The sequence below is a fragment of the Lepus europaeus genome, chromosome X, assembly GCF_033115175.1.
Source record: "Lepus europaeus isolate LE1 chromosome X, mLepTim1.pri, whole genome shotgun sequence".
NCBI lineage: Eukaryota > Metazoa > Chordata > Mammalia > Lagomorpha > Leporidae > Lepus > Lepus europaeus.
The window spans coordinates 90,192,476-90,206,817 of NC_084850.1; the positions used below are offsets into that span (position 1 = coordinate 90,192,476).

Genomic DNA, 14,342 nt, shown 5'->3' on the forward strand with positions numbered 1-14,342 from the left:
TGATGATTTAGAACCATTACTACTTTTTGTGTGAGATACTGATATTGTGGTTATATTAAAATAAAAACAGTCCTTATCTTTTGCAGAAGTCTTTTAATTACTTATGGATTAAATTGTATTATTTATGGATTAAAAGACATATTTGGATATTCAAAATAATACAGGGAAGAGCAGAGTTGAGGAGAATTCTAGATGAAACTGAAGCAGATTGAATTGATAATTGTTAAAATCAGATAAGAGTAACATTAGCTCATTATTAAATTCTTCCCCTTTTTGTGGATGTTGAATTTTTGTATAATGAGAAAAAATTCTAGGTGCTACATTCATTGTTATATCCCTAGAACTTTGCATATACTACCATTATTTGGAGTGCATTTCTTTCCTCTTTTTTTTAAATGTCTCACTTCAGAAATCTCTTCTTCCAGAGAGAATTCCCTGGTCCCTGAAATCCAATTTAGGGTTTTCTGTGCTCCCACAGAAACCTCTTTCTATTTAATGATAGCAGCACACTTATTAAACTGTACTACAATTGCTTCTTTACTTACTTACAACCCTGACTACCCTGTTTAAGCTTTGTGAAACAGGGATCACATTCATCCTGTTCCTCATTTAAATTCCAGCAGCAAGCAGACTACCTGACATGCAGTAAGCAACCGATAGTTATTTGTTCAGAGAACAAGTTTCAGCAAACCAGGAAAAAACAGGTATCAATAGATATATCTATTTACTAATTTGCTCATTTATTTTTGTAACAAACATGTATCAGGTAGTGTTCTAGTCACTAGGATCACAAAAATAAACAAAATCTGTGTTTTCATAGGACATACATGCTCTTTCAAGTAGGATATGAGAGCAATAAACAAAATAAATTAAAACATGCATAATAAATAGTAGTAAATAATACAAAGGGAAAAAAATCTGGAAATGGAGTAGAGAATTGTTGGGTAGTTCATTGTAGTGTTTTCAAATACATTTTTATTTAAGTAAAGTGAACAAACTTCATATATCCAGATTCAGGAGCATAGTGATACTTCCCACCCTACATACCCTACCCACCCATATTTCCACACTCCCTCCTCCTTCCTTGTTTACTCTTTCTTTTAATTTTTACAATGACATAATTTGTTTATTTTATTAACATAAGGTTAAGCTTCCAGTAAGTAAATAATTCAACAAATAGTAAGAAGAAAAAAATATTGTTCCTAAATAATAGAGACAAGGGCTGTAAACAACAATCAAATCTCAAAATGTCAATTTTGCTCATATACATTACATTTTTATACTTTCTTTATTACCACAGATCAGGGAAAACATGATATTTGCTTTTTGGAGGCAGGTATATTCCTCCAAATATAATGGCTTCCAGTTGCATTCATTTTGTTGCAAATAACTGGATTTCATTCTTTTTTATGGCTGAACAGTATTCCATAGAATATATATGCCACATTTTCTTTATCTAGTCATCAGCTGATGGACATCTGGGTTGATATCATATTAGCTATTTTGAATTGAGCTACAATAAATATAGGGATGCAGATAATTCTTTCACATGCTGATTTCATTTAGTTTGGGTAAATTTCCAGGAGTAGGATGGCTGGGTAACATGGTAGGGATATTTTCAGATTTCTAAAGAAACTCCATTTTGTCTTGCACAGTGGCTATACTGGTTTACATGTCTGCCAGCAGTGGATTATTATATTTGCAAACTATACTAAAGATAAAGGGTTGATAACCAGAATCTACAAAGAAATCAAGAAACTCCACAACAACAAAACAAACAACCCACTTAAGAGATGGGCCAGGGATCTCAATAGACATTTTTCAAAAAAGGAAATCCAAATGGCCAATAGACACATGAAAAAATGTTCAGGATCACTAGCAATCAGGGAATTGCAAATCAAAACCACAATGAGGTTTCACCTCACCCCAGTTAGAATGGCTTACATACAGAAATCAACTAACAGCAGATGCTGACAAGGATGTGGGAAAAAAGGGACACAAATCCATTGTTGGTGGGAATGCAAACTGGTAAAGCCACTATGGGAGTCAGTTTGGAGATTGCTCAGAAACCTGAATATAACCCTACCATTCAACCCAGTCATACCATTCCTTGGAATTTACCCAAAGGAAGTTAAATTGGCAAATAGAAGAGCTACCTGCACCTCAATGTTTATTGCAGCTCAATTCACAATAGCTAAGACATGGAATCAATCTAAATGCTCATCAACAGAAGACTGGATAAAGAAATTATGGGATATGTACTCTATAGAAAACTATACAGCAGTTAAAAATGAAATCTAGTCATTTGCAACAAAATGGAGGAATCTGGAAAACATCATGCTGAGTGAAATAAGCCAGTCCCAAACGGACAATATCATATGTTCTCCCTGATCGGTGACAGCTAACCGGGCACCAAAAAGGAAACCTGTTGAAGTGAAATGGACACTATGAGAAACAATGACTTGATCAGCCATTGTCTTGACTGTTGAGGAACAACTTACTATTTTATTCCTTTTAGTATTTTTTGCTCTACTTAATGTCGTTGGTTGAACTCTATAATTAACACGCAATTATTCTTAGGCATTTAAATTTAACTGAAAAGTGATCCCTGTTAAATATAAGCATAGGAGTAAGAGAGGGAAAACATGTACAATTTGGAACATGCTCACTCGGACTTACCCCTAATGGTAGAGTTAGAAACATGCCAGGGGATTCCAATTCAATCTCATCAAGGTGGCATGTACCAATGCCATTTCACTAGTCAAAGTGATCAGTTTAAGTTCATAATTGATCATAATTATAGGATTAAGTGTCAAAGGGATCACATAAACAAGACTAGTGTCTGCTAATACTAACTGATAGAATTTAAAAGGAGAGAATGATATAACATGGGAGGCAGAATACACAGCAGACTCATAGAATGGTGGATGTCCTAAACGGCACTCTGGCCTCAGAATCAGCCCTTAAGGCATTTGGATCCAGCTAAAAAGCCCATGAGAGTATCTCAGGCATGGAAAGCCAAGACACTCTAGCAAAAAATAAAATGACCTAAATGAAAGATCTTTGCGGGTGAGATCCTGGTGGAAAGAACAGGTCATCAAAGAAGGAGGTACCTTTCTCTGAAGGAAGGAGAGAACTTCCACTTTGACTATGGCCTTGTCTAAATAAGATGAGAGTTGGTGAACTCAAGAGGCTTCCATAGCCTTGGCAACTCATGACAAGAGCATTGGGTGATTACTGACGTCATAAATAAGAGTGTCAGTTGTTGAATCAACAACAGGAGTCACTGTGCACTTACTTCCCATGTAGGATCGCTGTCCTTAATGTGTTGTACTATGAGAATTAACAGTAAAACTACTACTAAAACAGTACTCTATACCTTGTGTTTCTATGTGGGTGCAAACTGTTGAAATCTTTACTAAGTAAATACTAAGTAAATCTTCTGTATATAAAGATAATTGAAAATGAATTTTGATGAAGAATGGGATGGGAGAGTGAGTGGAAGATGGGTTGGTTGTGGGTTGGAGGGATGTTATGGGGGGAAAAATCACTATAATCCAAAAGTTGTACTTTGGAAATTTATATTTGTTAAATAAAAGTTAAAAAAAAGAAAAAAAATCATAAAAAATGGTGGCATGCACCAATGCCATCTCACTAGTCCAAGTGATCAATTTCAGTTCACAATTGATGGCTCTGATAGGTCTAAGAGTCAAAGGGATCACACTAACAAGACAAGTGTCTGCTAATACTAACTGATAGAATCAAAAAGGGAGAGAACGATCCAACATGGGAAGCAGGATACACAGCAGACTCATAGAATGGCAGATGTCCTAAACAACACTCTGGCCTCAGAATCAGCCCTTAAGGCATTCAGATCTGGCTGAAGAGCCCATGAGAGTACTTTAGGCATGGAAAGCCAAGATACCATGGAAAAGAAAAAAAAGAAGAAGACCTAAATGAAAGATCTCTGTGAGTGAGATCCCAGTGGAAAGAACGGGGCCATCAAAGAAGGAGGTACCTTTCTCCGAAGGGAGGAGAGAACTTCCACTTTGACTATGACCCTATCAGAATAAGATCAACGTTGGCGAACTCTAAAGGCTTCCATAGCCTTGGCAACTCATGACTAGAGCCTAGGGAGATTACTGACGCCATAAACAAGAGTGTCAAATTGTTAAGTCAGCAACAGGAGTCACTGTGTACTTACATCTCATGTGGGATCTGTCCTTAATGTGTTGTCTAATGTGCAGTGATGCTATAACTAGTACTGAAACAGTATTTTTACACTTTGTGTTTCTGTGTGGGTACAAACTCATGAAATCTTTACTAATTATATACTGAATCGATCTTCTGTATATAAAGATAATTGGAAATGGGAAAAAAACCTGGTGTTAAATTGGAAATGGCATAGAAAATTAATTAATTTTTAAGCACTAACCACAACTCCTACGTAAAGACTTTTAGTCTCTATGGACACTGCGTCCGGGCAACAGTGGGTGTGAATGACGACTCAACTTCTGTTTCCCTTTTACAGGCTAGGCCCTGGGCTCCAGTGGGCACTTGGATGATGACCCCACCCTCTGCTCCCATATCCTCTCATTAGTCAGATGGCCAGGACTTCTAGGACGCTTGCTGTCCACCGATCTGACTTATTAAGTCACCATGAGAAATTTCTCCTCCCGCGTTCCGTCCAATTCTCCTCTTGGTAGCCTACTAAGTCTCTCTCAACTTGTCTCTAGCCCTCAAACACTGATGCCTCATCTTTCTCTCTGTAATCAAGCATGACCCATGTATGACCTTAACAGCCAATCAAAATTACTCCCCCCAAATGGCGGTGTGTTTGGCCCTGAGGGATTGGCCCAAAGTTGAAGTGGCTTGATCACTTCTGGGAGCATTTGCGAAAATATAAGGAGATCCCATATGCTCAAGCTTTTCTATCTTCAATCTAAACCTTCTGTGTGTACTGCTCTCTGACCGAGGTCCTATTGGCCTCCAAGGTTTCCACTAGAGATCAAGGGCCTGAGCCAAACCCTCTGCCTTCCGTGTTTGTGGCCCCAACTTTTCACTATCTTGGCTCACTGTACCTCCCCCTCCCATGCAGGAATTCAGACTTTATCTTAGAACCAGGCCTGGTCCAAAGTGTACTCTCCTGGTCCAAAGTCTACTTTTCCTGTCTTGTCAATGATCCTCTCCCAGTTTTTGGAATGGCTGTCTCCATGTTTTCACTCTCCAGCACTTGTCCTCCAACAGGTCTTTTGCCCCTCCCTCTCTTGTTCCAGTATTACCATAATAGCAAGGGAGTGGTAATCCCATCCTTTTGAGCTCCCAGTCTATTGAAACAAATTAGGTATCCCAACCTTCGAATGGCTCTTTTGTTTTATCATGAGCAAGCCAGACAGGACAATCAGGTCTTCTGATCTCCACTTCTTGTCCTTGGTACATTGAACTCTGACCCATCATCACCTTTGGGAACTGTCTGGAAGCTGCCTAAACTTTTGTTTCAGAAGCAGTCCCACATGGCTGACTGTTGACTATGATGTCATGGGCCTAAGGTGTTCTTAGGAAAAAGGCGACTGTAACTAGACACTGAGTTTGAAGGAATTTCTCTCTTGAAACTAGGAAGATCATTACCTTTAAAAATATTGTTTTATAACTTGATGAACTTATTTTGCAATTTATTTTAACAGGTTTTTTGGTAATCAACACTCAGTGAAACAGCAATGGGTAATTAGTACTTAGATGAATGCAATTTTAATTTTAATTGAATTCAAATAGAGATATAATATCAGCATCTTATGCCATTTAGATGTAACTGCTAATTTAAATTGGGATAAGGCAAATGAGATATATGCATCTAAATGTAAACTTTGGTACTCTCAACATGTTATATTCTATAAACAACTATTTGGGTTAGTTTATAAACTATCCATGAAAAATAATTCAACACTACTTAAAATAACTCAGGTTGAAATTTGATGTTACCTTATTTTACAATGTTATCTTAATTTGGAGATTTTTAACAGGTTATTTCAAAATGTAAATCAAGGACACTGGCAGATGGGAAACATCACAAGTATACTAATCTATTTCTCTTTGACATAGAATTGGAATCTGATCCTCTGTTAAAGCAATGAGTTAAAATAATCTATTATGTTCTCTTGATGTCTCTGTTAAATTCTAATTGTTTGAAAATAACTGAGTTTTTTGTGAAAAGCTATGGGTTATCTAAATATGTGCTTATTTTCAAATATTTGAATAATCACCTTGTTACAATGACCAAATTTTGTCTATATTATGTCATGATGTTAAGGGATCTTATTTCAACCAGATACTTTAAGCCTTCTTGGCATCCTTGACAGGCATTCAAAAAATCAAAAATCAAAGTTCCAAAGAATTTGGACTCTGAAATTTCCAGTAAATTCGGACTTTGGTTTTTCCAGTTTGGGCCCAACTGAAAAAATTGAAGGACATATACATGTCTCTCATCTTGTAAAGACACCAACTAATCAGGCTATTTGGATTATATTAGAAGTACTGTCAAGATGTGAAGTGGTGCAATAATTTTAAGTTTCTATAATATAAAATGTTATTGATACAAATGTCTGAGAATTAAAAAGTATAATGATCCTGTGTTACTAGACATGATGGTTATCTTAATGAAACAGCCCCAGAGGTCTAAAAGTGTTAAATGCTTTATAAAGATCTTACAGGTGCTTTTGAAAATACTGTGTGAGTAAGCAATTGCCTCTTGTTGGTTAATGAGTTTATAATTTTAAACGTGACAACTTAGTCTTTTGTTGTCCACAGTTTTATATAGGTTCCTATGGATGTTTTCCAGCCACTTCTATTGTATTCAGTACTTTGGGATGGCTCTAAACAGATGAAGCCAATAATGTATTACAGGTACCAACTGAGAGGAAGTATGGTTAAGTGAGGTTACTAAGAGCAGAAAGTAATTTGAATCAAATTAAAAAAAACAGTTAAAGAGTTTAAAAAGCTATTATTGAAACTTCTATATTGTTCTATTATGTTATATGTGCATACTTATTGTATGTCTACATGGGAAAATTTATTGAGTTTTCTTTTAATTGGCTTGTAGATAAAAGATTGCCCATAAGTTTAAACAGCTAAAATTATTCAGATACATTTTGATTCATGTGACCTGAGTCTCTGTATCAGATGTTTTAAATCTGTTGGTAGAAACTAAAAAGGTTTTATAAGTTTGTGCTTGAATTTTCTGGTTAAACAAGCCACACCATGTTAGATATTTAAGAGATGTTTCCAAATACATGTGTTCTTAAAATTTATATAAGGCATTGGACCTTCTGGTAAATATTTTACTAAGTTGTTATCTAATGGTTGAAATTGTTTGCTGCTGGTGCCGCACCTCACTAGGCTAATCCTCCGTCTTGCGGCGCTGGCACACCGGGTTCTAGTCCCGGTCGGGACACCGATCCTGTCCCGGTTGCCCCTCTTTCAGGCCAGCTCTCTGCTGTGGCCAGGGAGTGCAGTGGAGGATGGCCCAAGTGCTTGGGCCCTGCACCCCATGGGAGACCAGGAGAAGCACCTGGCTCCTGCCATCGGATCAGCGCGGTGCGCCGGCCGCAGCGCTCCCACCGTGGCGGCCATTGGAGGGTGAACCAACGGTAAAAGGAAGACCTTTCTCTCTGTCTCTCTCTCACTGTCCACTCTGCCTGTCAAAAAATTAAAAAAAATTAAAAAATAAAAAAAAGAAATTGTTTGCTAAGCTTTCATTTGATATTGCTAGTGTCAGTAAGCAATCTGGGATTTGCTCCCGCAATTCTCTTTTCTAAACCCGACTTGTTCTCTGACTTCTCTATTCTCTTAGAGGTAGGACACTAATTCTATTCTGAAGGACTCTCCAAGATACAAAATTTGATCTTTATATCTTATAGAAGGGATGGATAACATTTTCTGTAATAGTATAGCCAAAATCAAAGCTTAAATTATAATTTCACAACTAGATTTACTTCATCATGGACATAGTAAGGGGCAAAACCTCCCTTTCAGACCAAAAAGGGAGAGAAAAAAAAATTTTTTTGACAGGCAGAGTGGACAGTGAGAGAGAGAGACAGAGAGAAAGGTCTTCCTTTTTTGCCGTTGGTTCACTCTCCAATGGCCGCCGCGGTAGGCGCGCTGCGGCCAGCGCACCGCGCCGATCCGATGGCAGGAGCCAGGTGCTTATCCTGGTCTCCCATGGGGTGCAGGGCCCAAGGGCCTGGGCCATCTTCCACTGCACTCCCTGGCCACAGCAGAGAGCTGGCCTGGAAGAGGGGCAACCGGGACAGGATCGGTGCCCCGACCGGGACTAGAACCCGGTGTGCCGGCACCGCAAGGCGGAGGATTAGCCTAGTGAGCCGCGGCGCCGGCCAAGGAGAGAAAATTTTAAAGTAAGGACATAGGTTTCCTCATGGGCATGTCTACCTCAAAATAAACCACTACCAGAACATGTCTGTGACTATAGACTTCTAATTTAGGCCACCAAAGATTAGAGATGGGACTTGAGCACGCCCTTAACTTGCATCCTCTGGTCTGCTTTAACAAAAACCAGGAGGAAAAGAAAGCTATGCATCAGAAGAAATGTAAAAGATAGATGACAGGCTTATTAAAGGCAACTCTGTACAGTGATCTGCCCTCAAGAAGACCCAAGCCAGTCCACTGCAATGGCTTTCAATGGGGTAAGCCTGGGCTTCAGCAGAAGTCAACTTATAAAAAGCCCTGGAAACTCTGCCAGCAAGAGTTGGATCACTGGAAATGAAACTACCCTGGAGTTGAAGGATGCCCAGGTCAGAGCCACAGATCTTGCTGGCTCTAAGCTGAAAAGCCCTTCACTTGGACCAGTTCCAAAGTGACCACCACAGCTGGGGAGATGGCCAAGTAGTGTCAGTAACATTCCAGGCAGAACTGTAAATTTCCTGTTAGAGCTGCCACCTGCCTTTACCTGGGCAACCGTCCTCCCAGGCCAGCTAGGTAATTGAAGTCAACAGGGTGCCTTCCCAAGGAGGTTCACACCTCCCTTAGGATGTACTCTATGTGAAGAGATAGATAGGTCTGGGCCCTTTTTTTAAAAAACTTTCATTTAATATATATAAATTTCCAAAGTACAACTTTTGAATTATAGCGGCTTTTCCCCCCAATAACCTCCCTCCCACCTGCAACCTTCCCATCTCCCACTCCCTCTCCCATCCCATTTTTCCTCACGATTCATTTTCTATTGTCTTTATATAAAGAAGATTAACTTAGTATATACTAAGTAAAGATTTCAAGGTCTGGGATTCTTAATTTACAAGGCCTTCAAGCCCACCAGATTATTATCAAGCCCCTTCTGTCAATTTCTATTTGTCTCTCAATTAAAAAACTTAGTTGTGCCTTAGATAGCACCTTTCTTATCTTCTCTAATAATGACTCTGTCTTTTGTTCTAGACCCTATCTAGGCCATTTGGGCTTCATTCCTTTGTAATCGTAACCTCTACTCTAATATCAATGGCTATACTCCCAACCTGTGTGTATTGATGGTTCTCTTCCCCACTTAATGCTGTATGATTGTTCAGAATTTCTCTACAAACCCCTCTACCTGCAAAAGATGAGTGGCCTTTCTCCCAGTCTTGGGATCAGCTTTAAACCATGTCCATCAAGCTGTCCTCACAAGGGTCCAGAGACCCCCCCGCCTTGATTTCCTCTCCTCTAGAAAATCCTCTCATTACCTGGTTAATGCCACTCTTAGGATCATTTGCTGCTATTATCACCCTGCCTTGTATACTACAGTGTCTGTTTAAGTGTTTATAGGAGGTGATAATGGAATGAATCAAGGTCTTCAGAAACCAAGCGGTCAACCAAATGCTGCTACAGGGATATACTCAGCTCCCCACCCAGGAGACAGTGGCTTGAAACATCACCCCATGCCAGCAAAGAGTACCTCATCACCCCATGTCAGCATGAAGTAGCTCTAAAGACAGATGATCATCCCTCTACCCCTCCTGGACTTTTGGGACTAATGTACTCCCATACAACTCCTGCTTTATAAAAAACAAAAGGGGGGAATGCTAGGAAAATGGTGCAGTTTTATCTGTGGTGTGATCTACACCCTCACACCATTCTAGGCTCTAGCCCGCTCTGCCATTGCTGGAAGCCACATGGCCACATGGCCCAACCGCTGTTGTCAAGCTCCACCTCCATCCTAATGGGATTCGCTGCTCCTGCTTCCCTGTCCACCCTCTGGCAAAGTTTTAAAAGGACCTGTTCCTGAATATGTGGCTGTCTTGGCTTCACTCTCTCTCTCGTCTCCTCTCTCTCTCTCTCTCTCTCTCTCTCTCTCTCTCGGCTTCTCTCATCCTCTGCTCTCTTCTCTCTCTCTCTCAGCTCCTCTCTCTTGCTCCCCCCTCTCTTCTCTCTCCTATCTCTATCTCTTACTCTCTTTTTCCTTCTTCAATCCTTCCCTCCAGTCCGCTGGTTTTTCCCCAATAAGCCCTTTCCCTTAAAAAAAATACTTTATCAGTGTCATAGTGTGTGTATTTCCTCCCATTCCGTCAATTGCCTTATCACATTGTTGAGTGTTTCATCTGCAGTACAGAAGCTTCTTAGCTTGATATAATCCTTTTATCAATTTAACTGGATCTATGCTTTCAGAAGACCTCTACCTTACATCTTATACAAAAATTCACTCAAAATGGATCAAGGATCTAGAGCTATGACTTGATATCAACAAATTACAGGAAGAAAACATCAGGAACACTTTCCAAGACATTAAAAGAGTCAAAGACTTCTTGCATAAGTCCCCAGAAGCACAGGAAATACAAGCAAAATTGATGAATGGGATTATACCAAGCTAAGAAGCTTCTGGACTTCAAAAGAAACACTCAGCAAAGTGAAATAGTAACCAACAAAATGGATGAAGATATTTTGCAAACTATGCATCTGATAATATCCAGGATCCATAAAGATCTCAAGAAACTCAATAATAACAAATAAATGATTTTAGAAATGGGCAAAGGACTTGAACAGGCATTTTTCAAAGGATGAAATACAAGTGGCCAACAGAAATGTGAAAAATGCTCAGAATCACAATGAGGTCTCACCTCATCCCATTTAGAATAGCCTTCATATAGAAACCAACAAACAATAAATACTGGTGAGGATGTTGGAGAAAGGTACCCTAATCCACTGTTGGTGAGAATTTAAATGAATACAGCTACTTTGGAAGACAGCATAGAAATTCCTGAGAAATCTGAAAATAGATCATATGATGACTGGAAAAAGAAAATGTGATATATATATATACACACACACACACACGCACACAAACACACACTGTGGAATACTACTCAGCCATAAAAAAGAATGAAAACCTGTTTTTTGGAATAAAATGTATGCAACTGGAAACCATTATGCTTAGTAAAATAAGCCAGTCCTCAAAGCACAACTATCATGTTTTCTCTGATATGTGGCAATTAATATAAAATATGAAAATTGCATATGGATGAAATGGACATCTTGTGACTTGATTGTTATTTTGTCTCTCAGTTATATTCCTGTGTAACTGTGATCTTTCTACCCTTTGCATGTTGAATATTATGGTTAGTGTTGCATGAAGCCTGTGATTATGCAGTGGACTGAAATCATGTTTTTGCAAAAATTGAAAAAAAAAGGAAGAAAGTAGGGGGATTGAGGAAGAGAGGGAGGAAAGAATAGTAATCTGAGAATTGTATCATTGATATATATATGAAATCTGTTCACTTTATATTAATAAAAATTTTAAAACTTAAAATTATAAAAAATAGACAAGAATAATATGAAATTCATGGAAGAAAAATAAAAATGTCAATAACATAAAATTGAAAGCAAAACAAGAAACAACATGATGCATGTTGTGTAATGCCATTCCTTATACTGCCATGTCCACAAGTTTTAAATGACCCTAAGAATGACGATAGGGTTCAAAAATCTTCAATAATTCCGTTACTTCCATATTGAGAGCCAGAGAAGCAAATGGAATCAAAGTAAAAAAAAAAATGATTCCCCGTATTCGTATTTCCTCAAGACTATTTCTCTCTGCCCCTTTAAAGGCTTTCTTCTACCCAGAGTTCCTTCACAGTCACATGCTACCTGGGCTTGAAAGTGTGACAGCTTAACCAGCCAATAAAGTTTATGTATTGTAATCTCGTACCCGCCTCCAGCTGGCGTAAAGTCATAACCGACTTCCAATCATGCATTGGCGCGCAACTGACGCCCATCTTGTTTTCACAGAACAGGATCGCTTTCATGTCCTGCACTATGGAGGCAGCCTGGAATAAAAGCATTCCCAGCTTTCTTTCCAAACTGTGGTCTTTAGTGGAGGACCCGGCCTTGGATGAACTGGTCTGCTGGAGCCAGGTAAGGAACCAACTGGGGAGAGGTATGCCTGTGAGGAGAAGGAGCAGGGTTCGGAGAAGGAGTGGGGCTCAGAAAAGATTTTTCCAGGTTGTGCGATGAGTTCAGGCAAGGACAAGCGGGGAGGCAGAGGGGCTTTTCCCAGCATTAAAGCTTCCCCTTAAAATGAGAATATCTCTTCATTGATTTTTATATGGTCTCCACCAAAATCTAGCATTGTTTTCCACCTTTATGATTCTTCAAACCCCGTAGGATTCTGCACGTGTGTAAAATGTTCATTACCCAGGATGGAAACGCCTCTCCTCAAAAGTACCGGGAGTGCCGTAACACGTACTAGGGAGATCACTGATTGCTTTTTCCTTTATTAACTGGTTAATAATGGAAGTTTTTCTGCTTAGTGTACCTAGATTGAAGTGATATGGATGATTTTAACAAGGCCAGCTTTTCTCTCAGCTTCTGGGAGAGTTTTCTCGTGGCGAACCTCACGCGTCCAGGCTTTGGGGTTTCTTCCCACAGAGAAACTCCGTGGGGTTATAGAGATTGCTCGCACTGCTAATCTCGTTCCTTTTCTCTCAGCTTCTGGGAGAGTTTTCTCGTGGCGAACCTCACGCGTCCAGGCTTTGGGGTTTCTTCCCACAGAGAAACTCCGTGGGGTTATAGAGATTGCTCGCACTGCTAATCTCGTTCCTTTTCTCTCAGCTTCTGAGAGAGTTTTCTCGTGGCGAACCTCACGCGTCCAGGCTTTGGGGGTTTCTTCCCACAGAGAAACTCCGTGGGGTTATAGAGATTGCTCGCACTGCTAATCACGTTCCTTTTCTCTCAGCTTCTGAGAGAGTTTTCTCGTGGCGAACCTCACGCGTCCAGGCTTTGGGGGTTTCTTCCCACAGAGAAACTCCGTGGGGTTATAGAGATTGCTCGCACTGCTAATCTCGTTCCTTTTCTCTCAGCTTCTGAGAGAGTTTTCTCGTGGCGAACCTCACGCGTCCAGGCTTTGGGGGTTTCTTCCCACAGAGAAACTCCGTGGGGATATAGAGATTGCACGCACTGCTAATCTCGTTCCTTAGCTTCCTTAGCTCGCGTGCTAGCGTTCTGATTCTTGCTAGTCTCTAACCACCCACATTCGGTACTCCAGAACCCTGCAGGGTCTTTTAGAGCAGATCTTGGCCAGTCCGCTAACTTAATAATAGTCACCTTGCAAAAATATTCATACAAAACAAAGTAAAAATATTGTTTTAACTTTTTATTATTAAAAACTAAGCATAAAAATATAAAGTGCTATGTATAGACTCTCAAATATCCTTGGCAACTTCAGTAATAATGATCTCTTGGTTTTTCTTGTTTCATAGACACCTTTTTATTCACCTCTATTTTGAAAGAAATGCTGGATATCATTATCAATTAATTCATCACTTTTTAATACATATAGCTAAAGAAAATAAACCCTTATATAAAATAATTAGCACTTAAGTCAACTCAGAGAATTTGGAGAAAATGAGTCTTGCTAAGACTCTTTGGTGTCTTACTCTGGGGTTTTCTACCTATAAGGCTTCAACTTAAGCATTTGTGAAGGAATATGTACAAAGTTGATTTGTAAAGGATATGGAGATGTGATATTCCTTACTGTGAAGTATAAAATACTATATAGCTGCTCATGTTTATTGAAGAACTGCTCTCAGAAAAATATAAAAATAGTAAATGACAGATATTTATTTATTCAGCTATCTATCCATTTATTTAAAAGGAGAGAGAGACACAGAGATATCCCCTCTGCTGGTCCACTCCCCATATTGCCCCCAGTAGCCAGGGCTGTGACAAGCAGAAGTTAGGACCTGGGAACTAAATCCGAATCTTCCTTGTGAATGGCAGTAACTATTTGATCCATCATCTGCCACCTCCCTAGAGCACACAAGCAGGAAACTGGAATCCATTCTCTAGATCTATTCCATTTTTTTAATCCA

The 14,342-nt window shown here is 39.4% G+C and overlaps 1 protein-coding gene across 1 annotated transcript in view; it reads left to right on the forward strand.

The window, feature by feature from the left end:
* The window catches only part of LOC133752745 (heat shock factor protein 3-like), a 79,607-nt gene that overhangs the window by 11,243 nt on the left and 54,022 nt on the right, over window positions 1-14,342 (forward strand). Inside the window, exon 2 of the mRNA XM_062183092.1 lies at window positions 12,192-12,387. Coding sequence (XP_062039076.1) covers window positions 12,192-12,387 — 196 coding nt within the window. The remainder of the gene's footprint in view (window positions 1-12,191; window positions 12,388-14,342) is intronic.